The 23,328-nt window shown below is 49.0% G+C and overlaps 1 protein-coding gene across 2 annotated transcripts; it reads left to right on the top strand.

Moving 5' to 3' along the window:
• Positions 1-567: 567 nt before the first annotated feature.
• Positions 568-23,043, top strand: SH3BP5L (SH3 binding domain protein 5 like). 2 transcript variants are annotated; one of them, XR_009694142.1, is made up of 8 exons: positions 592-666; positions 1,123-1,732; positions 7,859-7,921; positions 8,089-8,217; positions 9,723-9,884; positions 11,705-11,878; positions 12,434-20,373; positions 21,263-23,043. XR_009694142.1 is itself a non-coding variant. In XM_061151139.1 (7 exons), exons 2-7 carry the CDS (start codon positions 1,550-1,552, stop codon positions 12,878-12,880), a joined length of 1,158 nt encoding a protein of 385 aa, XP_061007122.1. In that variant the 5' UTR covers positions 568-676; positions 1,123-1,549; the 3' UTR covers positions 12,881-14,336. The 2 variants fall into 2 exon arrangements, 1 of the variants encoding a protein (XP_061007122.1); XM_061151139.1 differs by lacking the exon at positions 21,263-23,043 and having other exon boundaries at positions 568-676; positions 12,434-14,336.
• The last annotated feature ends 285 nt before the right edge of the window (positions 23,044-23,328 follow it).

Below are 23,328 nucleotides of genomic sequence, written 5' to 3'. Positions count from 1 at the left end.
TCTCCCGCATTGCAGGGAGATTCTTTACCATCTGAGCCACCAGGGAAACCCTATCACTTGAATAAGGGGAGTTATTTCTGAAAAAACAACCCCTCTTCCCCGGAGCACAGTCCGCTGAAGCCGGACTCCAGCAGACAAGTGCCACCGCTGCCGGATGCCCACAAGCCCACTTTCGACTTCCGGGGCGAGGCCGGAAACGGTTTTGGGTGCAGCCAGAACACGGCGCCGTAAAGCAAGATGGCAGCACTCTTTTTGAGGCAATTGTCTAATCTCCCTTTAATTTCCAACCTTTTCCTATTCACCACGGTCTCTCGACTTTCATTATCCTCGTAGTTTTTCTCGGCACAACCCTCCCGTATTTCAGTTTCATTTATCAGTGGTAGAGAATGGGCTGGAGGCAATGTAAGGTGAGAGTCAGCGCCGTGAGACACCATTTTGTACGGAAACCGAAGGCTAGGAGTAGATGAGCGTTGAGGAATCCAGACGTGACCTGGTTAGCAGGAGAGCGTGAGAGGGAGGGGCGAGAGGGAAGAAAGGCGTTTTTTTTTTTTTTAAACAGGATGATGTATTTCCGCTTCCTTTCGGCCTCGTTGTATTTGGTTGGACCAGCTTGTTGCGGGGAGGGCGGGGGAAGATTGTTTGCAGCGGAGATCCGCGCACGGGAAGGTAAACTGAGGTAAAGTCGAACAGAGGGCGGGCTTTGCGCCTGGCTGTGTAGGAGGCTTGCGGCCAGTCAGGGTCCTTTTGATTTAGGAAGAGCGGGGGTTGGAGATGCGAGGCTCGGGTTGTCCGCAGAACTGGAGAGAGAAGAGGAGGTGGGGTGGGGCTGGGGGTTAAAAGGTGATCTGCAAAGCCAGACTGGGGTGGAATGACGCGGGGCTGGGGAAGGGTTGGGGAAAATGATGGAGAGGATTTGGATGCGGAGGGAAGTCTGGAAGGCGCTGGTGGGGGAGGGGCTGGGGCCAGAGATCCTGGGACGCGGGAAAGGAGTTGAGGGGGTTGGTCGGAATGTGGAGGTGTGGGAGGAAGGTAGTAAAGTCCTTGGGAGGCTGAGGGATGGAAAGAGGCTGGTAGCCGACGTTCGAATGCTGACCGTGTACTTGGCCATTGTTTCCCCTGCAGCTCCTCAGAGACTCTTAGCCAGCAGCCTCTGCTCAGGCCCAGCCTTCTCTCTCCAGTTGCCACCACAGCCTGGAGGCGCCTGCCTCCGCCCTCCCGAATGGTGCTCCTCCTCGCAGGCCTCGGCCCAGGATCCAGGCCCCCTTTGCCCCCCGCCTCGGAGCTATTGCTCCGGGTCTCTCCTGGTGGACTCCCTGTGACGGGGAGGGAAGGACTTTTGCATATACAAAGCTATAGCTCTTGGGACCCCACTGGCCACTTGAATCTCGGCCTCTAACCGAGTCTGAGGTTCTTCTTGTGTCCTGTTTCCACCCTTTGAGAAGAGAAACCCTTCTTGCCACCCAGAGCCCAGGAAGCCCCAAGCTGGGGCCCTGGTCCCAGCATGTCAGTCCTCTTTTATGCTTAGGGGCTGTGCCTTCTCCCTGCCAGCATGGCTGAACTCAGGCAGATTCCAGGGGGGCGGGAGACCCCACAAGGGGAGCTTCGGCCTGAGGTTGTAGAGGATGAAGTCCCTCGGAGCCCAGTTGCAGAGGAGCCTGGAGGAGGCGGAAGCAACAGCAGTGAAGCCAAATTGTCCCCAAGAGAAGAAGAAGAACTGGATCCTAGAATACAGGTGAGAAGACTGAGCTGGGGAAGGACAGGGAAATTAGATTCTAGCTTTTCTGAGGAACTGTCAGATAAATGAGTTAGACTTACTCTTTTCCCAGTGCACTGGGGCAGGAAAGGAAAACAACGATTGTCAAATCATTGTAGTGTAGTGTCACAAGTGCTGAAAGAGTTGTGTAGGTGGGAGTACAGAGAGAGGCTGGGCCTGAGTGCCTGGGATGTGTTGCTGCTGGCTTTACTGATAAATTGAAGTGACAAATTGGCAGTAGGTGTAGGAAGCACACTTTAGGTCAGAAGAGAGTAGAACTGTTGTTTCTTTTCCAAATACGCCAAGGGGCTCAACAACCCCCTTGGCGTATTTAGAATGGGATGTGAGAGAAGATGTATTTGAGATTGGAGGCAATTTTGAATCTTTTCCCCTCTTCTGCTTTCTTATCATTGCCTCCCAGGGACATTCTTATTTGTGAAAGGTGAGACTTTTCATGTCTTACACAGGTGGCACCAGGCTTAGGCCTGTAACGAAATCTGATCTGTGCAGAGAGTTATATCAGGTGCGGTCAATCCTTCATAATACAGATTTCTTGGTTTGAGGATGCTGGGTCAATCAAACGAGTGGAGGAGCTGATCTGTTGCCTTGGAGCATTTACTAGTTGGTAGAGGGGCAGAACTTTGTGAAGGAGGTCATGGAGGAGGAGGACAGGCCGCACAGGCAGTAGATGCATGACCAGCTGAGGCTGGATTGTGGTGTTTTTGGACAGTGGCAGGGAAGAGTTCCCTGGAGAAGCTGTTTAGGTAGGTGAGAGCCGGGATGCTCCTGTATGTTTGGGGCCTGAGTCTGCTGTTTGGTATGGTAGCATCCCACAGATTCTGATGTGTCAGTGATTCTCACCTCTGCAGGTGAGCAAGAGCCTCCCAGCGCTCTCATTCCTGGGCTTCTCTGTCAACAGACCTTTATTAGGTTACTTTAGTGAGTCAGGAAGGTTTCAAAGCTACTCCTCGCATCCTTCCTGCTTTCTCTTGGTGGAGTTTCCTGGGACATGTGTGGGGAAACTGTCTGTGCTGATAGCGTAGTAGTGGTGAGCCATTTGTTTACTGGCATGAGTCAGTAATTTATTTCTGCTCTGTTTCATGGGCATTGCATTGAAAACAACTCAATTTCTCCTGCTAGTTCTATATAGATTTGTTGTCCACCTAGGAAACAAGTTGTAGTGAAAAAAAAAAAACCTTGGGCTGAGATTCAAGCCTCTTCTAGCCCTATGATTTGTGATTTTCATGTAAGTTACATAACCTTTTCAAGCCTTCTTTTCTTCATTTGTAACATGGAAGCTTGGTCTAGCTTATTTGCACAGCTCTTTGCCACTCTGCTCTGACCCTGTCCTGTGATTCTTTTCTTTTACAAACTCTCTTGCCTGTCTTTGATGAAAGTTTGTAGGTCTTGCTTTGAGAAAGAGATCTCTGTTTGTCAGGGAGAAGGGCCTGTTGATATCCTTCATATTCCCCTCTGCATCATTCCTTGCTCCACTCAAGAGGAGAATCAGTTGTGATTTCTTTGCTCAGTCGCTTCTGCTCCTGTGTATTTTTCCATTGCCTACACAGGCAAAAGTGGTGGTGTGAAACGGCAGCTTTCATGCTGCGCTGTTCAATAAAGTAGTCACTAGCTGCATGTGGATATTTAAATTCAGTTAAGAATCAATAAAAATGCAGTTCCTCAGGTGTTGCTGGCAGGGCAGATGTAGAACATTTCCATCATCATCGACAGTTGTATTGGGTGAACTCTGTAAGGGTCCGAGAATATTGAGCGAGAGTAAGATTCATCTTGCCTTCAGTGAGCTTGCAGTGTTAATGAAGCAAGAGGGACAGGAGGACCCTAGTCTCTCTTGCTAAACCAAGAGGCACGTTGTGGAATGTTGTAGGTTATGTAGGGAGGCAAGGTCTTATTTTAGAGGCCTCCCTTGCTGATGAGACTGGTGTAGTTCTCTGGCCTCAGCAGAGATGCAGCGTCTTCTTGCTGTGTGGGAGAGGCAGCTTGATGTGAGGAGCGCCTTTCATGGTGAAGGCTGGTGGCCTTCAGATCTGGGTTTGGGCTCTTCTAGATGAGAAAGACATTGGGTATGTGTCTTTTGAGTTTCTTTGTAGTGTTGGCAACACTACAGTGTTGTTCTTTGTAGTGTTGGAAACACTGTAGTGTTGACTGTGCAAGATCATGTTATCCTGATCCTGTGTTTTAGCACTTTAAATAGATTGGTGCATTCAGTGGGTCTCTACCCACAGATCCATCAGTACCTACCAGGAAAGTTTAGAAACACTTGTTCCTGAGCTTCGGCCAGACATTCTTCTCTTGTTTGGGGTGAGAAGTTATGACTGGTGGCCTGGGTGAGTCCACTGATCCAAGGATAGTCCAAAGATGGAGACCCTCTTCAGGTATTTTCCGGAACTCCCAGAAGTGGTCCTTTAGGGCCAGGCTCTTTCTGGTGTGGGGAATGGGGATTCTTGGCAGACAGGCAGCTTGTGCCTTCTTGTCTGGAAGTTGTCTAGAATCCTTCTGGAAGTTGGAGGGAAGCCAGGTGGTTGCCAGCTGTAGGCCTACCTGAAGTGTGCTGCATCCCAGGGAAGTCCACTGGATGTCTCTGTGTGCCTTGACCTCAACACAGTTTTTCTGAGGCATCCAGGCTGGGCCTTAGCTTTCTGAGAGGCAGAGTCCCAGTGACAGGAAGGAATAGAGGAGTGTAGTACTGGGATGGGCCTGGGTCTTCTCTCCTGTGACCTTTCTCAGCCCTCTTTGTGATGGACACATTTCTTTCCTCAGGTAAGTAGATGCTTTCATTCACCTCCTCCTCCTAGGAGTGACTTTGCAATCTCTGGATTGTCTGAAATGTTTAGTTTAGCTTGCTCTGGAGGTCATTTTTACTTTATTTCTAAGTCTTTAGGTCATGGATCACCCTGATCCTCCTGACTGACTGTGGACTTGGGTTTTTTGTTTTTTTTTTTAAATCAAGATATATCAATATTTGATTTAGGGTATTATATAAATTTCGGGTGTACAACACAATTTATAAGATTATACTTCATTTTGGGCTTGAGTGTTTTAATGGCTTGCACAAGTTGGGCAACAGCATCTGTCTCCTAACTGCCTTTGACTCAGTGGCCTGGCATCCTGGGCATCAGCCTGGTGTGCTCCGGGAAGGTCACCCTCCCTGCGGGCTGCAGGCTCACTGATGGATGGTGAATGCTGACTCAGGCTTCATCCTCCTCGAATTCGATTTCAGTCAGGTGCCAGGAGTCCCTGGTGCAGCAGGCCAAATGGAATGTGTCGCCAGTGGCCCAAAGCAGAGCCCTGGGTGCTTGTTGGCTTCCTGCTGTGCTTTGCCCTGGGTCTGCCTCAGCCTGGCTACCCTCATCCCCTAACCCTTTGCCCTCCAGCCTGCTCTCGCCCCAGTCTCCTTGTCCTGTTAGAGCTTTGTGACTCTGAGGAGCAGACCTCAGAGTCAATAGGAAGCCTTTTTAAATTGCTGGACGTGCTTCATGGGTACAAGTTTCAGTGTAGAAAGACATACATGCCTGCTTCTGTAGACCAAGAGCCAAAGTCTTTTGTTTTCTTTCCAGTGACGATGACTTGCCATTCACTCCTCTGACGATCTTGTCAGGGTCTGAGAGTGCTTTGGGCTGTGGAACCAAATGGGATCCTGTCTTAGACCTTGGTTCACTCAGAGGAACATTATAGGTGCCTTTTACCCACTTCTTCCTCTTCTCCCCAAAATTATTATTATCTTACCAGGACTGTAGGTGGTTTTCTTAGGTGGTGGTACTCCTGTCTTTGAGGCATCCATCTAAGGACATCAGTAGTCCTAGGAATGTAATCAACAGTAGCAGAAAGCCAGATCATAGGTCAGGTCCTGGGTCCCAACTCCATCCCTGATTCCCTGCCCTATTGTTTCTTGTCTATCAAATGTGAATGGGTTGAGATAGAGAGTATTCCAGTGGGAACTGCTGAAAGGACTGGTCACCTCCTCCCTTAGATTATCTGAAACCCCCTGTGGGCCAAGTCCAGCCACAGAATGCAGAGCCCAAAGAGGGCCCAGTTGCCTCTCACCCAGACAGGAATTGTCTTTTCTGACAGTTTCTTTGTGGTGATCTCATTAGCTGAAAGTGACGTTCTTGTCAGGAAGGCACTGTGAAACTCAAGACTGTGTGTGTGTAGGGTGGTGTTGGCACTGCCCCAGGCTTCCTCTGCGGTTCTCTGAGCCATGCTGGCTGCCTGTTTGCCACACTGGCCACTTGTTACCATATGAGCACTGAGTTGTGTGACTAGTCAGTGGATCTTGTGCACTAGCTTCTAGATCTACACAGACCAGTACTGGAGCCACATGCGACTATCCACGCTAAGGTGTGCTCTAAGGTCAGATGCATGTGGATTTCAAAGCCATGGTTTAAAAAAAAAGTTACAATATTGGTAATTATTATTTTATGTCAATAACAGGTTGAAACTGTTATTATTTTAGATATATTGAGTTAAATGTACTGTTAAAATTTCATCTTGGTGGGTTTCTTTCTTTTACAAATGTGGCTTTTATAAAACTAAAAATCTCACTAAGGCTCACATTATATTTCTGTCAGATATCTCTGTTCTGAAAAGTTTAGAGACAAGTTTGTGGTCCTCTTTGAGGCAGAGTCTACATTGTGAGTATGTGTATTTTCATATCATTGTTCCTGGTTTTGTTGTATGTTTCCTCCTTTGTGTTCTATCTCATACTGTAATTAGAGCATATAACTTGATTTCTTGCATTCTTACTTGCTGACTCAAATCTTTTAGAGCTTGAGGTGAGATACAGAAATAAAAGGACTAAAGGATCCCACAGTGGGCTTTTGAAAGAGCCAGGTGAAGTATGCAGGAGCAGTGATGGCAGCAGGTGGAATGTAGGGCTTGGCCATGGGCAGCAAGCAGACACCAGGCTGGTTACTGCTGGCCTGTCCAGGGCTCCTGGAGGAGGACGCTATAGCTGAGCACCAGGCACTGCTCCTCCTCGTGAGTGTCACTGGCTCCCTGGGCCCCAGGAACTTGACCAAGGGGAGGGGAGGATACTCACGGCCAGCACCCTCCCTGCCACTGAAATGCACGGGTGGCTTTTGCGTCTTTTGCCAGTGCTTGGGGCCAGTGAGTTCAGGCCAGTGTGACTGGCGAACTTCTTCCTGAGGCTCTCCCTCCTTGCCATAGGATCTACTCTGTGGGGGCCTGGGGTCCTGTCACCACTGCCCAAGCAGTTAGAGGTCTCTTGAACCACGTGTTCTTCCCTAATCCTGACCTTAATTGTCACGAAGTCCTAATGATTTTGCATCCTGGATTTCCCAGGGGTCTGCCCTCTCCTCTCCCACCTGAAGTACTACAGACAGCCTCCACTTTTGTCTCTCTGGCCCCTCCAAGCTTTCCCTACATTGCCCAAGTCTGCCTTCCTAAACCACCGGGGGCATCAAGCTCTGAAGGGTTGCCCCTGCCGTTGGGAGAAGTCCGAGTATCGTGTCCCTGTGCCCCAGCCTCTCTGGCTTCTCTCCTGACAGCCTGCCTGCCCCGGTCACCTGCTCTCCTGTTGATTCCCAGCCCTTATCATGCCCCCCTCTCCTATGGCTCCTCACACCACCAAGGGCCTGTTGCTTACTATTGGGCTGTGAGCTGCTGCATCTTTGTGCTCTAAATTCTAGGTTTCATGGTGCTGAGTGTCTAAGTGTGTAGTAAAAATATGCCGGGTGAGTAGGGCCCAGGGGTTTCTCCTTGCCTGGGACAGAGACCATTAGCTCTGAGGAGACTCCTGCTGGAGTATGAGAAGGAGGTGGGTGGTGCAGTCTGATGGCGACAGACTTGTTGCCACTGTGTTGTGTGCATTGGAGGTTTCCAACCTCAATTCTCTTGTCCTTAAAATGGGGGTTTACTACTTGATATAGAGGTGGAATTGTGAGGATTACAAGAGGCTGTATGTTACTAGATCTCTGACAAGAAGGCATTTGACAGTGACCTCCTGTTCCATTTCTTCCCTTCACTACTTGGCTGGACTTTCCCTCTGTGCCCATTTTCCTGCCCTGCCTGGTTCATATGAGGCTGCTTTCCTCTGCTGCTCTAACTTTCTTCCTCTCTCTGTGTCAGGAGGAGCTGGAGCATCTGAACCAGGCCAGCGAGGAAATCAACCAAGTGGAGCTGCAGCTGGATGTGAGTGATACTCCTTTTCCTCACACTCTTGGGCTGGTTCCAGAGGTGCTTTCATCATTTTCTGTCCTCTTTCAGTACAGTGGCAGGGGAAGGGGCATGTATGAAAAACGAGGGGTTAGGACCCACGCGCATGCCTCCCTCTGCCCGTGTCCCTATCCTTTTGCCAGGAGGCCAGAACCACCTACCGGAGGATCCTGCAGGAGTCAGCAAGGAAGCTCAACACGCAGGGCTCCCACTTAGGGAGCTGCATCGAGAAGGCCCGGCCCTACTATGAAGCTCGGCGGCTGGCTAAGGAGGTACGGCCAGCTGACCCACATTCTGGGGTGGGGGGCTGCATGCAGAGCCTGGCCCTGTAGTCTTCTGTCTCTGTATGGGGTGTGAGACAGATCACCTTTTCTAGTCATCTTTTCCTCTTGTATCCCCTTTGATTCATGCTCTCTTTGCTTGCTTCTCCACTTGTTTACGCCCTTTCCTTCTTTTAAAATTTTTCTTTATATAAATAATATGGTGTCACTATTAGAAGGCTGTAAGTGTAACTTGTAACTATAAAACAAGATAAGAGAACCAGAATCTTCCCCAGATTCAACCTCATGCACGTTTTGTGATTTTTGTACCTGAAAGTTGTTTTAGTCAAGTATGAAGGTGACAGACACAGAGACAACTGCCTTAAAAAAGTTTATTACTTAGTTCCTAAGAGAATAGAGCCTGTCAGATTATTCAGGACTACATGGGGAAGCACCTGAGTGGGTGAGGAGGCAGAAAATGTGAGGGGAAAGCTTATCTCAGAGCTTTTATTGTAGAGCCTTTATTGTTGTTTTCGTGGGAAGGAGTGGGTAAGACAGGGTAGGCAGCTTTGAGCAAATTTAGGATTGGCCAGTTTGAATAACAGAGGCAGTCTCTGGGCTATGGGGAAGGTCTCTAGTTTTCTGGTACCTAGCCTTTCAGTGATTTAGAGCAGGGGAAATACTGGCTTAAGAGAGTTAGTTAAAGGAGGTGATGGGCTTCAGATTGCTGGATTTACATATAAAAAGTGTGCTCACAGAGTAGTTCACTGTCTCTAGAAATTAGGCAGCCCTAGAAGGGCCAGCAAGGCCTCCAAGATACCAAAACATCATGAAACATAGAAAATAAAAATGTGATTAATACAGCACAAATAATCTCTAAAAAAAAATTTTTTTTAATATATCCTGCCAAAATGGAATCACACACATAGTGTTTTTATCTCTTTATTATTTGAGGACATAGTTCCATGTCAAGAATTACCCATCCATGCCATTGTTTTTAGGAACTTAAGATTTTCTTATGTACTATTATTTGTTTAACCAGTTTTCTGTAACTGAAAACTTAGGTTTGTTTCTAGTATTTTGTTTGGTAACTATGGTTATGATGAATATCTCCAAGCAGTTGTCTGGTTATTTCATTCAGCTTACCTGCTGGACTGGAGCTGATGGTCTCAACCATCAACTAACCACCTTCCAACTAAAAGGTGTGGATTTTTCTTTGTTTTCCCTAGGGCAAAAGTCCAGCAGCCTTGGAGAATGCTGGATTTTATACACTTTGCCCTCCACTGGCAGTGTCCTATTTCTACATGTATTTCTTCTCTTAGCTATACCCTTGCAAAATATTCTTTGTAGAATTTGCTTCCTCAGCACTTATCCTTAGTGCAGTTTGCGAGGTGAAGCCAACATTACAGTGGGCCTTTTTCCTTCTCTCGTCCTTGCCCAGGGAGGGTCTCCGTGGGCAGCCAGGGGTCCTTTGCAGCTCACTCTCCTGGTGGTCCTTCCCCACCCCCCCTTCCCAGGCCCAGCAGGAGACACAGAAGGCAGCACTGCGGTATGAGCGGGCTGTGAGCATGCACAACGCTGCCCGGGAGATGGTGTTTGTGGCTGAGCAGGGCGTCATGGCTGACAAGAACCGGCTGGACCCCACGTGGCAGGAGATGCTCAACCACGCCACCTGCAAGGTGAGCCAGGCAGTGCCAGCTGGTCCCTTCCGCCAGTTCTAGTGCTTTGTTTGCTTTCCCTGAATCCTGTCACCTTCCTCACTCCTTTCTGTCTCTCTTCTGCTCCTGCCTTCCCTCAGTTTTGATTCTGTTTCAGGAAAAGTCTGGTCCTAGCTCTCTGCCCTATTTGGCCTCCAGTGTGTCCCATATATACTTCCTTCTGACTTAGAAGGTCCTTCTTGGCTCTTCTTGAATCTTGCCTCCAGATGTGGGAGTGACTCAAGTAGTAGTTCATTCCTGAATGCTCTGGATTCAACTCTCTTTTATTATGTTTAGCTGTGACCCTTTGTTTCTATTTTCTGAATATTCTTCCTTTCTTGCTTTTGAGCTCTGCCAGTGTACCTTGGTTCTTGAAGTATACCCTGTGTATTATTTCCAGTCTTTTCTATGGGGATTCCCTTGTGGCTCAGGTGGTAAGGAATCTACCTGTAATATGGGAGACGTAGGTTCGATACCTGGGTTGGGAAGATCCTCTGGAGAAGGGAAAGGCCACCCACTCCAGTATTCTGGCCTGAAGTTGGCCGTGACTGAGAGACTTTGGCTTTGCTTTTGTGAGGGTTGAGGAGTGGGAGGATCCCTGGCATCAGCTCTAGTCTCCCACCTTCACCTTGTAAAGAGCAAGTGTCTTAGTCCATTGGCTTTACTACAAAATAACAGACTGGGTGGCTTAAACATCAAAAGTTTATTTTCTGGAGGCTAGGACATTTCAAGATCAAGGCACAGGCAGATTTGGTGTTTGCCGAGGGCCTGCTTCTTGCTTCCCATACGGCCAGCTGTCTTTTCACTGTATTATTACATGGCTGAAGGACTGGGGGAGCTCTTTGAAGCCTCTTTTATAAGGCAGATAATTTCATTCGTGAGAGCTCCCTGCTCTTGAGCTAATCACTTCTTAGAGGGCCCACATTAAGGTTAGGATTTCAACACAAGAATTTTTTTTTTGCAGGGGGATGGGGCGGGGCGTGTACTTCTCTGGTGGTTAAGATTTCACCTTCCAGTGCAGAAGGTGTGGGTTTGATCGCTGGTGGGGGGAGCTAAGATCCCACATGGCTGGTGGCCAAAAAAACCAAAGATAAAACAATGTAACAAATTCAATAAAGACTTTAAAAATGGTCCACAGTTAAAAAACAAAACACCTAAAAAAGAACTTTGAGGGGGCACAATCATTTATTTTGTAGGAGTAAGTGTCAGCTCCTGATGAGTGGTCACCTCCCAAGCGTTTTTGTGTGCTCCTCCTTAGTCCAGGCCCATGGGTCACATGAGGGCAGGAGTTCCACTCCTCTGGAACTCACACAGCCCTGGGGGAGGGGTTGCTGAGTCTGTGTGTGTGTGAGGTCGACTCCTTGGTCTTGGTGGATGCGGTGGCTGGAGCCCTTGCCTGTTAGCTGCTTGGACGTGGAAACCTGGAGAACCCAGTGCAGAGCTGTGGCTCTCCCAGTGAGGCTCCTCCCCCCCCCCCCCCCCCCCCCCCACCACCCAAGGTTGAGCTCTGAGAACCGTGATGTGGCAGATGTGTCACAGATGGATGGACATTTCCTGCACGCTCGTGAGCGGGCTAGAGGACCTCAGCACCTCTTGGCAGCAACAAAGCTGAGGTGGTGGGTGGTGCGGGTAACAGTAGGCAGGCGCGAGGACCCAGGGTTCTCTTGTGTCTTGGCAGCTCAGTGCCGTCTCCGGGCTCTGTAGGCAGTTTAACACTTGGAGTGACAAGACTGGGCAGGCTGTAGGGGCAGGAGTGTGGCTCCGTGTTCAGTGATGTGTGTGCCCCGCCCCACTTGGCCCAGGTGAACGAGGCAGAGGAAGAGCGTCTTCGTGGTGAGCGGGAGCACCAGCGGGTGACGCGGCTGTGCCAGCAGGCCGAGGCTCGGGTTCAGGCCCTGCAGAAGACCCTCCGCCGCGCCATTGGCAAGAGCCGGCCCTACTTTGAGCTCAAGGCCCAGTTCAGCCAGATCCTGGAGGTAGCTGAGTGGGGGACGGGGGTGGGGGTTGGGGAAAGGATGGGAGAGGGGGCAGGCTAGGAAGGGAGGGCAGGTAGAGGGAACGCTAGTCTGTTTCTCTGGGCCATCCACCAGGCCCGTGTAGTGGGACAGGTATGTTCAGAATGACTCCACAGGAATGGGAGTTGGGGTTGGAGAATGGATACTGACAGAGAAGGGAGGTAAAGGAGATGTGAGAATTGGGGGAAACCAGAGAGAATGGGGAGCGAAGAATTGGCCAGATAGGGAAAGGGAACAATGGGAAGAGGAGAAGCAGTGGGTGGGAATGAAGACCTAGGAGGAAGGCCCTGGAATGTCAGGCAGGACCAGGGCAGGTTGCTGGGGAAGGAGGATCCCAGGAAAAAGGAGTGGAGAGGGGCTGGGTAGGGTTGGTTCTGCACTGCAGATGAGTGGTTGGGGATGAGCAGAGCCCAGATTGGGAATGGGACATCTCAGTGGGTTTGAGAGGACTTGGCAGCTCCAGGGGCCTCAGACAGTTGCCCAAAGGGTCACCTGACTCTGACCCTCCCTCTGCAGGAGCACAAGGCCAAGGTGACGGAGCTGGAGCAGCAGGTGGCCCAGGCCAAGACCCGTTACTCAGTCGCCCTGCGCAACCTGGAGCAAATCAGCGAGCAGATTCATGCGCGGCGCCGGGGCCAGCCTGCTCATACCCCGGGCCAGAGGCGCTCCTCTCCAGTGGGGGCGGAGGCTGGGCCTGATGGTGGCGAGGATGCGGACAGCGGGATCATTGAGGGGGCGGAGGGTGGAGGGCTGGAGGAAGGCGTCAGCCTGGGGCCTGGCCCTGCCCCGGACACCGACACGCTGAGCCTGCTGAGCCTGCGCACTGTGGCTTCGGACCTGCAGAAGTGCGATTCCGTGGAGCACCTGCGGGGTCTCTCGGACCACACCAGTCTAGATGGCCAGGAGCTGGGTCCTCGGAGTGGGGGTCGTGGAGGTCGCCACCAGCGCAGTATCAGCCTGTAACCCCGTGCTCAGGGTGGCTGATGCATTCATACCACCACTGGCCCAAGGAGGGCCCTGCAGGTTCCTAGCTCCCTCTCCTCGGGTCCTTGCTTCCCTCAGAGAGGGCAGGTTGGCTGTGTCTTGAGTCTGTTGTATATGTCCTGGCTTTCTCACCTGGCCCTGCCCCCCGCAGGTGGCAGCTCTCTTTGCCTTACCCTTTCAGAAGGCTTATCTTTGGCTCTGACATCTCCTTTCCCTGTGTTGGTCCTTCATAGTCCGTCTGTCTGCTGCCCTCTTTCTGACTTCTGTCTGTTTTTTCCCCCTCAGGGAAATTTGTCTGGGCGGCACAGGGAAAGCATCAGAGAAGGTGGGCACTGGATCTGGGTCCCAGCATCTTGGTCCCCCCAGCTTGAGTGAATGGATGGGTCCCCCTCCCACCTACTCATCTCCCAGGTGGTTCCTGGGATGCTGCGGAACCCTCCAGCAGCCCAGCAGCCCATCCTCTGTCCCAGCCTGCTCGTGGGTAACCTCTAAGAAGTGCTGCAGGACTGTGTGCCTCTGGAAGACACCACCCATCCCTTCAGTATTCCCTCCTCATGACCGAAGCCACCTGTGCCTCAAAGCAGGACTTGAGGGATACTGGTGTCAGGGAAGGTGAAGCCCAATCCCATTGTCAACAGAGGGGACACTACCAACTCCAAACAGGCTCCTGTGTGCGTTGCGTTTCCCCAGCTGGGCTGTGTCCAACATTGCCAAGGTGCTAGTGGGTCCATGTTGGGGGGGTGGAGATGTAGTGAGGTTCTGACGGCTGAAGCTCTTCCCATTTCTGCTGTGGAGTTAGGTCTGTTTACTTTTTCTGGGTAGAGGATGCTGAGCCAAATCTCAGCATTCTTCTACAGGGTGGAGTTAGGGAATTTGGTGCTCAATTGCTCTCCCTCACTCTTCCCGAAACCAAACCATACCTAGTCCAGGATCTCTTGGGGGATGCTCAGGTTTGGCTGCAGAACCTCTGCTGATACAGGGCAGGGTTGGCCTGCGGTGAGGGAACCCACCCTCCATAGGGAGCAGTTTCAGGTGTCTGATGGCACTCCCATGCTGTGTGGGGGAAAGGCAGGGAAGCTACACTGGATCTGGGTGCCTTGGGGAACCGATCCTCCTGTCCCACCCCAGGAGGGCTGAGAGCTGGACTCTGGACAGGAGAATTTGTGCCTAGGCCTGTGTGCTGCTGCCATCAACTAGGGGTGGGGGGTGGGGGGTGGGGAGCAGGCCTTCAAATTGAGGTTGTCTCCCTGTCCCAGGGTTAAAACAGGATGGTCATGATGAGAACTGCCAGGTTTGAGGTGGCCATGGGTGGAGGGAAAATGGAGGAGGACGTGGGCGTGCGTGCGTGCATGCATGTGCCTGTGTGTATGGGGGGAAAGGGTCTGCCCCTGATTTTATTTAAATAAAATAGTTTATGTAACAGTATTGTTTATTGTCCCTTTCAGGGGAGGGAAGAGGAGAAAGGGGTGAAGATGGAGAGAAGGGAGGAGCAGGGTGAATGAAGCAAGGTGCATTTTGATGGAGTAGTCAGGGAAGGTCTCTTGGGAGGTGAAGGATGAGAATGATCAAACTTCCAGCCATGAGAGGAGGGAAGGCTTATGACCACAGGGTTGGGGTGAATGCACACCAGGTCAGTGCTGTCTGGCAACACTCTCCCCCACCCCCCACAATCACCAGTCTGCAAGCCAGGAAGGGATCTCTGCAGGGTGGAGTGGGTGTGTCAGCCACTGGTGGTATAGATGAGATGGTGCTGCCAATCCTGGACATGAGCATAAATAAAGGGGAGGGACAAGTAGGATTATGGCATTTAGCAAATATACAGGGTGCCCAGTTAAACTTGAGTTCCAGATAAGACAGTATTTTTGCCTCCCTGCAGTGTTTAGGACATACGTGTTGTCAATTGTCTGAAATTAAAATTTAACATAGGTAAAAGGTGACTTTCAAGTCAGGGCTTGACCTGTTGTGGATCAGGAGGAGTTTGAGTACGTTTGGACCGGCAGCCTGTGAAACATCTGGTGGAGTCAGGTTGGGGAAAAGATAAGAACTTCAAAAGCTGCGGAGGTGGAGTGAAGGCTTTCAACTGAGCCCTACCAGAGGTGAGCCTGCATTTATAACCAGCTGAGGACCAAGTCAACTGAGGGATGGAGAAGATGCTAACAGGGAGGAGGAAGGGGAGAAACTGAGTGGGAAATGGGTATCTTGACCTTTAAGGGGCAAGGTGAAGGCCAGCAGTTAAAGGGACAGGAGGGCAGAGGAGTGACCCTGGTGATCTTAGATGGTAGATAGGCCATTAGGAGCCACTATGTACCCTTTGACAAGATTGTCCAGGTGTGAGACTGCCTTCCTGACCTGACTTCTTAATTGAGAAATAAATGCAATAAGGTAGTTGGGGGCCAAATACTTGCTTTATCACTGGAAAAGCTGCTCTGAGTATATGGCCTGTGTCCTTGGCCAAGTGGGTCCAGGGTCCTGCTTCCCTATGCAGTCTATGGCAGTGTGGGACCTGTAAGGCTTCTCATTCAAAGGAGCCCCCAAAAGAAGGGCTGGCCATGCCTACCAGTTTCTCTGTGCAAGATCACCTACTAGATGAGGCAATAGTGGAGAGAGAACGGGAGGGTTAACACTAATGGTTGAGCAGGGCAAATGTGCCCACAGCCCTATTGTAAGAGTAGTGGATTGCACTGTGTGTCCCACGTACCAGGCATATGCATTGACCCATGTAGCACCATGACCACATTAAAGGGTAGATATCACCACTATTGCCTTTTCATAGATGAGAATACAGGCACAGTAGGGGTGCCCAGTCCTCTGCGCTTATCCTTATAGAAGGTAATGGAGGCAGTTGGACTTTAGAGCAAGGGTCCCCAACCCCTGGGCCATGGACCAGTACCGGTCTGTGGTCTGTTAGGAACCAGGCCACACAGCAGGAAGTGAGCAGCTTTGCTCTCGAGTCCAAACTCTTCAGCCTTTGAGTGAAGGTGCCAAAAGGAACTAGAGGTGAGAAAGTAGAGGGAATAGTGTAGTCAACTCTTAGGAAGTTTTACTGGGAAGACAGAAAGCTGGGAACTGTCAGGATGGTCAAAGGAAATTAAAGTAAGCAAGAGATGGTGAAGTAATGGGGATCTGGAGCCTTCTCCATTTTTGTACCATGTTACATCATGGTCATAGTGATAATGACTTGTGAGTTATGGCCTCCTCAAGTGAGCAATGGGGCCTCAGTCTCCCTGGCACCCATCACCTAATAAATGTGCTTTTGTGTCTCCCTGCCGTGATCCAAATCTATAGCAGGTTATAGGTGGTCCCTGACCTACAATAATTTTTTTTGATTTTTTGACTACAATGATGAGAAAGCTATACACATTCAGTAGAAACTACTTCAGATTTTGAGTTTTGTTGATTTTTTTCACCTGGGGTTAGTGGTGTGTGGTATGATACTCTTGTGATGCTGGACAGCGACCACAAGCTGTAGTTCCCAGTCAGCTGCATGATCATGAGGGTGGACAACTGATACACATAGAACCATTCTATACTCATACAGGCATTCTGTTTTCCACTTTCAGTACAGTATTCAATAGGGGCTTCCCTGGTGGCTCAGGCGTAAGAATCCGCATGCAATGCAGGAGATGTGGGTTCAGTTCCTAGGTCGGGAAGATCCCCTGGATAAGGAAATGGTAACCCATTCCAATATCCTTGCCTGGGTAATCCATGGATAGAAGAGTGGCAGACTACAGTCCATGGGGTTGGAAAGAGTTGGACATGACTTAGTGACTAAACAACAACAGTATTCAATAAACTACATGAGTGTTTAATATTTTATTATAAAATAGTCTTGTGTTAGATGTTTTTGCCCAATTGTAGGCTAATGTAAGTGTTCTGAGCACATTTAAGGTAGTTTAGGCTAAGCTATGATGTTCAATCGGTTAAGTGTATCAAAGTGCATTTTTCACTTAGGATATTTTCTACTTGTGATGGGTTTGTCAGGATGTACCCTCCATTGTAGGTCTAGGAAAATCTATACTTTGTTAATACTGCAGTTAGGAGATAGGGATCTGTATCTATGGTCCTAGAAACTCCACATCTCCAGGGGGTGGTTTTCAAATTTATGCTTCAATTTTATGACCTGTATGATGAGAAAATCTAGATGTGTTCAGTACAATGCCAGATCAGTGATCCATGTTAGCAGTTCTCTGAAGCTTCATAATGCAATGAAATTCACAAAGGGAGCCCTCTTCCCATCTTGTGCCAAACCAGGAGGCCCTTTATAAAGATCCCACTGAAGGTTGGATTTCCCCATTTGGATGTGATTTTTGTAGTCTTCCTTACTCTGCCTTGCATGTGGCAGGTAGATGGGCTTCTTGGGCTGTTATGGTCCTGCTCTGTCAGTAGGGGGCAGCAACCACCAGGAAGCCAGCGAAGTGAGCTCTTGGATCTCCAGCTCTGCAGCATTATTGCGTTAGTCCTGCAGCATTACGACGCTCGCCTCCTGGGCACTGGGCAGCAGGGACTGGGAGCAGTGGGGTGTGGGTTGGGGTCCATACCCACGAGTTGAACCTTGGCTGTCCCCATATGGGCCTCTTGCCTTCCGGCTTGTCTTGGAATCAGCAACTGGGTGAAAGCTGGGGCGAGTCTGCTGTGGGGCATGTCGTTTGAGACCACATGTTCTATGCCTGTTGAAATACTAGTGTCTCTTCTTAGAGCTCACTTCTTTTATTTTCCTTTCTAGTGTTCTGGCCCTTTCCCTCCCTCACCCTTTTTCCACATTACCCTCTTGGGAAATCCCATTGACTTTTCCCACCACACTGTGTCATAGCCTAAACTAAGGGAACAAGGGGACCATTTCACTGGTTGGCGAAAGTCCATGTGATTTATTAAGAAATATTTGGGCTTCCCAGGTGGCATTGGTGGTAAAGAACCCACCTGCCAAAGCAGGAGATGTAAGAAACGGAAGTTCAATTCCTGGGTTGGGAAGATCCCCTGGAGAAGAGCAGGGCAACCCACTCCAGTATTCTTGCCTGGAGAATCCCATGGACAGAAGAGCCTGGTGGGTTACAGTCCATAGGATCACAAAGAGTTGGACACAACTAAAGCAACTTAGCACAAGAAATATTTACCAGGATCTTCCAGGTTGCCAAACACTGGTAGGGCTTGTTAGGAACACAGAAAATATACCATGGGTCAGACATACAGGTAAGGAATACAGGGGTACACTTAGCTAATAGATGATGCAGGGCAGTAAAATAACAGATCATTAAAGAGGGATGCAGTCAAGAACGCTCTGGGAGGTTAGTCGAGCTGAGGATACTCAAGTTCTGAACCAGCCTCTGGCCTTTGGCTGGAGATGGTAGCAGGAAGACCCACCGCACCCCCGTGCCCCCGCCTTCCAGTCCTCCCGTCCCTATGCTTCACTCTTCTGAAATCTGGCCTGAGCTTTTCTAGCCTGGGCCTGTGTCACCCCCATGTTGGTGTTCTCAGGGCCTGGCTCATGGCACTCTCCACTGAACATTTGCCCCACAGGCTTGCTTATACTCATGCTACTCTTTGCATACATTTCCGCCCTGCTTAACTTAGATTTCTGCCTGTGGCTTGAGGCCCAGCTCATGTGGAATTTTGACCAAAGGCCTTTCAGGTTTCCTAGCTTTCCAGCCAAGTCTGAATTAATCCTACCACCCAAGTTCCACAAGGCTCTTCTGACTTAATGCAGCACTGGTCCAATGTCACCCCTGGGGTCTTTCCTGACTCCATCTTACTCAGTACATAACATAATACAATAGACATTGTGACTATATGTTACTCAATACAGTGATTCTATGTCATGTATGGTCTAAAGTGGGATACTTGAGGGAATTCCCTGCAGTCTAGTGGCTGGAACTCCATGATTCCACTGCAGGGGGCGCGGGTTTCACTCCCGGTCAGAGAACTAAGACCCTGAAACCCACATGGCAAAAAAAAAAAAGAAAAAAAAGGAGACTTGAGTGTGAAAGGGGGGAAGATGTGACCCAAGACTGAAAGGTACTGATCCCACTGTCCACAGAGGGCTGTCATTGACTTGCCTTTGCCAGAAGGGGCTGTGTGCACATTGCATGAGCAACTTAGCTTCTCTGGGATTTGGTGTTCCAGTCTGCAAGAAGTGGGTCTGAACTGGGTAGATAATCTCTGAGGTTATCAGAAACACTGAAATTATATGACCAGTGAAGGAGACTGGGCCTGTCAGAGATGTTTCGGTGGAGGATGTGATACAGTGAATGTGTTGGGGTCAGCGCATGAGAACTCCAAGACTAGGGTTGATTAAGGCCTAACCCAGAGTTAGTGGAAAGATGCTGGACATTTCTGTTTTGAGTATGAGGAGATGACTGTCCATTGTGGTCAAGGAACTTGGAATGGTGGGCAGTGGTTTCTCCTTCCCCATGTGAGGCAGGTGGTGGTTGCAACACAACAGGGACATATCAGCTTATTCATCGATGTAGGTCAGAAGAGAGGGTGGAAAAATGATTTTTTTCCCTCATTTAGGACAGGGGATCATTGTGACCTAGGATGGGATAAAGGTCAGAGCTGTGGAGTTTGGCAAGACAAGGCAAACTCTTCTTTCCTCAGTTGCTGCTTCATCTCACATGCTTTCTGTCCTTTTTCTTCTCTCCTTATGATTTCCATGACAACATTAGAAGGGCAGGGTCCTCTCCATATCCAACAGGAGGGAATTTCATTCTTGCCTTCTCCAGAGGTGATGCAGGAATTCTTACAAGTGTTGTGGGGCTGTGGGAGTAGTGATTTGTGGAAGCTCCTGGCATGAAAGGCTTCCTGGCTTTTAGGACTTGCCGCTATTTAGGGGGAAGATGAGAGGCCCTCACCTAACATCACTCTCCCTCCTTCTAACCTCAGTGTTGCTGCTGTGGTTTCAGCCTCCCACTCTTCTTGGAGAGAGAAGCCAGAAACCCACCTGCCCCTTTACCCCTGGGTGTGTGTGTGCGTGCTGAGTCACTTCAGTTGTGTTCAACTCTTTTCAATGCTATAGACCATAGCCCACCAGGCTTCTCTGTCCATGGGATTCTTCAGGCAAGGGTACTGGAGTGGATTATCATGCCCTTCTCCAGGGGATCTTCCTGACACAGGGATCAAACCCTTGTCTTAAGTATCTCCTGCATTGGCAGGTGGGTTCTTTACGACTAGCGCCATCTGGGAAGACCAAACCCCTGGGTGGGAGTGTGCACTCCTGCTCTCCTCCCATTTGTCCTTCTTCTAGCTGATCCTTACTCAACCCCTGCTTTCATGTTGGACAGGATTTCCAAGACTTCTAATTACAAGTCACTGCTGCTCTCTCAAACAGTTGTACTTAGCATTCGGACTGTGGCTACCCAGTTGGAAGGGACCCGTCAAGAAAGGCATGAGGCCTTAGGATGGTCACCCTTAGAGAGGAAAGCTATGTGTTCACAGCACCAACAAAAACCAAACTCAAGGTTAAAGAAAATTGCAGCCAGGTATTTAGTTAACTTGTCATCTTCAGTATACTATTTATTTTTTTCTGAATTGATTAAAAAAGTTGATATAAATATATATATATATATATGTATATATATAGAGAGAGAAACCACAAGAACTGGAGAAAGTGAAAGAAGTGGAATGAAAGAGAGGAAGCAAGACAAAGATATGTGTGTGCACTCAGCTGGAGGGAGGGACCTGAGATAAGAAGAGGGCAATACCCCCAGGTGACAGAGCTGGTAGCAGAGATGGTGCTCAGAGGTGCCTGGACACTAATTGAGCCAAGTCAGATTTATAGCCTTCCCTTATCTTGACTTGGCCTAAGTTTTATAGGGGTGGGACCATTCCTGGAGCTCTGTACATTCTGCAACCGTCTGCTGGCCAGATTTATGGCTCTGTTGTCAGGGAAATGACTGATAAATCTTGTCTCAGACATGCCCTGCCCTCCATTGGCTCCAGCAGTGTTTGATATCCAGTAATGGAAAAGCAGATCCTGTGAGTTGTGAAAAAGAACATTCAACTGAATAAATTTTAAACATCTTACTGGCTTTATTCAATAATTCATGAATCTGGTAGCGTTCCATCTAGTGGATGGAAAGGAGCTCCAAGGAGCTGTACAAATGAAAGACATTTATAAGCAGAAGGGAGCAGGAAAAGGGAAGATATACTGGCAAAAATAGACTGGTTGTAGCAAGATCACCTTCCTTTAGGCGGCTGCAGACGTCCACCATGCAGATTATTTCACTAGTGATGACCAGATAATTCCTGGTTGACTGGTTTAAAATTCCATTCCTGGGAGAGGCCAAAACTATAATTACACTAAGCATTAAGTCCATGGGGCTTAGCGTAAGTGACTACATTTTGGGTCTGTTTTCTTGCTATCCACAGGGTGAATTCAAGACATAGGCAGAGCCCATGGAAGACATAGAGGAGAGAGGTTGCCATCCCAGGAAATTCTTGCATTCTTTCTTGGAAGTAGCTATTCTATTACCAGAAGAGGACCAAGGGGGATGTTCCTTAGGACATGCCCAAGGACCTTTTGGCAGTTCTGCACAAAGAGGATTTAATTGCCTGAGGATTTGTATGCTGGAACCCAATCAAAGCTGAACAAGCCACTTTTTAATCAAAACAGTGTTGTTTTCATGAGTTCTTACGGGATCTAAGAATTTTGTGCATGAAAATGTCAGTGCACTGAGAAAAGAAAAAATATTTGCTTCTCACCTGTCCTTCACCTTAAACATAGCTCAGTAGGGAGATATCACCCAGAGACTCTGGCCCAAAGAGGATTCTTCTAGAAACCTTGTTCCTAAAGTAGATTTGTCAGACAAGCAGCATAAATATCACCTGGAACTTGTTAGAAATGTGTGTTCTCAGGCCCCAGCATTCCAGACGTACTGAATCAGAAATTCTGGGGGTGGCACCAGGACCTACTAAACAAGCCCTCCACATGATTCTGGTGCTCCCTGGAGCCTAATAGAAAGGTATAAGGGATGTGTTAAATGCATGTGGGGGTCCTTAGATTTGCACTTCATTTACCTTTTATTTGCCAAAATGAGTAACTTGGCCTAACTTTAAAGGAGTGGGAAGTACAATTTACAGTGTGCCCTGGAAGTGGGAGTTCTGGGTGTTTTAGGCCATGTATGTGCATGTGTGCTAAGTTGCTTCAGTTGTATCCTACTCTTTGTGATTGTATGGGCCATAGTCTGCCAGGCTCCTCTGTTCATGGGATTCTCCAGGCAAGAATACTGGAATGGGTTGCCTTGCCCTCCTCCAGGGGATCTTCCTGACCCAGGGATCAAACCTGTGTCTCTCATGTCTACCTGCATTGGCAGGTGGGTTCTTTACCACTGGCACCAACTGGGAAGCCCATTTTAGGCCATAGATAGTGTTAAGTAACAAAAATTCAACTGGGTAAGTTTCCAAGATCTAATTGGCTTTATTGAATGAATCGTCAATCACTCAGCATCTCATCTAGCAAGCAGAAAAGGGCTGCAGGATTGGAAGAATTAATAGTCTTAAAATGGTCATACTACCCAAAGCAACAAAGGTTCGTCTAGTCAAAGCTGTGGTTTTTCCAGTAGTCATGTATGGATGTGAGGGTTGGACCATAAAGAAAGCTGAGTGCCAAAGAACTGATGCTTTTGAACTGGTGTTGGAGAAGACTCTTGAGAGTCCCTTGGACTGCAAGGAGATCCAAGCAGTCAATCCTAAAGGAAATTGGTCCTGAATATTCATTGGAAGGACTGATGCTGAAGCTGAAGCTTCAATACTTTGGCCACCTGATGCAAAGAACCGACTCATTGGAAAAGACCCTGATGCTGGGAAAGATCGAAGGCGGGAGGAGAAGGGGACAACAGAGGATGAGCTGGTTGGATGGCATCACCAATGCGATGGACATGAGTTTGAGTAAGCTCCAGGAGTTGGTGATGGACAGGGAGGCCTGGCATGCTGCAGTCCGTGGGGTCGCAAAGAGTCAGACATGACTGAGTAACTGAACTGACCCAAAGCAATCTACAGATTTGATGTGATCTTTGTCAAATTACCCATGACATTTTTCACAGAACTAGAACAAATAATCCTAAAACTTATATGGAACCATAAAAGACCCAAAATTTCCAGTGGAATCCTGAAGAAAAAGAACAAAGTAGGAGGCATAACCCTCCCAGACTTCAGATAATACAACAAAGTTACAGTAATCAAAACAGTGTGGTATTGGGATTTCCCTTGTGGTTGAGTGGTTAAGAATCCACCTGCCCATGCAGGGACGTGGGTTTGATTCCTTGTCTGGGAAGATCCCACATGGCTTGGAGCAACTAAACCCATGCACCACAACTACTGATGCCCACACATCTAGACCCTGTGCTCTGCAACGAGAAGCCACTGCAATGAGAAATCTGTGCACTGCAATGAAGAGTAGTCCTTGCTCACTGCAACTAGAGAAGGCCTGCATGCAG

This window comes from Dama dama, chromosome 9, assembly GCF_033118175.1.
Source record: "Dama dama isolate Ldn47 chromosome 9, ASM3311817v1, whole genome shotgun sequence".
NCBI classification, from domain to species: domain Eukaryota; kingdom Metazoa; phylum Chordata; class Mammalia; order Artiodactyla; family Cervidae; genus Dama; species Dama dama.
The sequence above is the reverse complement of the archived record's forward strand: the minus strand, read 5'-3'. Positions and strand labels throughout refer to the sequence as shown.

Excerpts from the sequence above, each read along its gene's own strand:
- SH3BP5L (XM_061151139.1), top strand. The coding sequence starts at position 1,550 with ATGGCTGAACTCAGGCAGATTCCAGGGGGGCGGGAGACCCCACAAGGG. Across the intron at positions 7,922-8,088 it reads AAGTGGAGCTGCAGCTGGAT|GAGGCCAGAACCACCTACCG; the intron begins GTGAGTGATACT and ends TCCTTTTGCCAG. Across the intron at positions 11,879-12,433 it reads AGTTCAGCCAGATCCTGGAG|GAGCACAAGGCCAAGGTGAC; the intron begins GTAGCTGAGTGG and ends CTCCCTCTGCAG.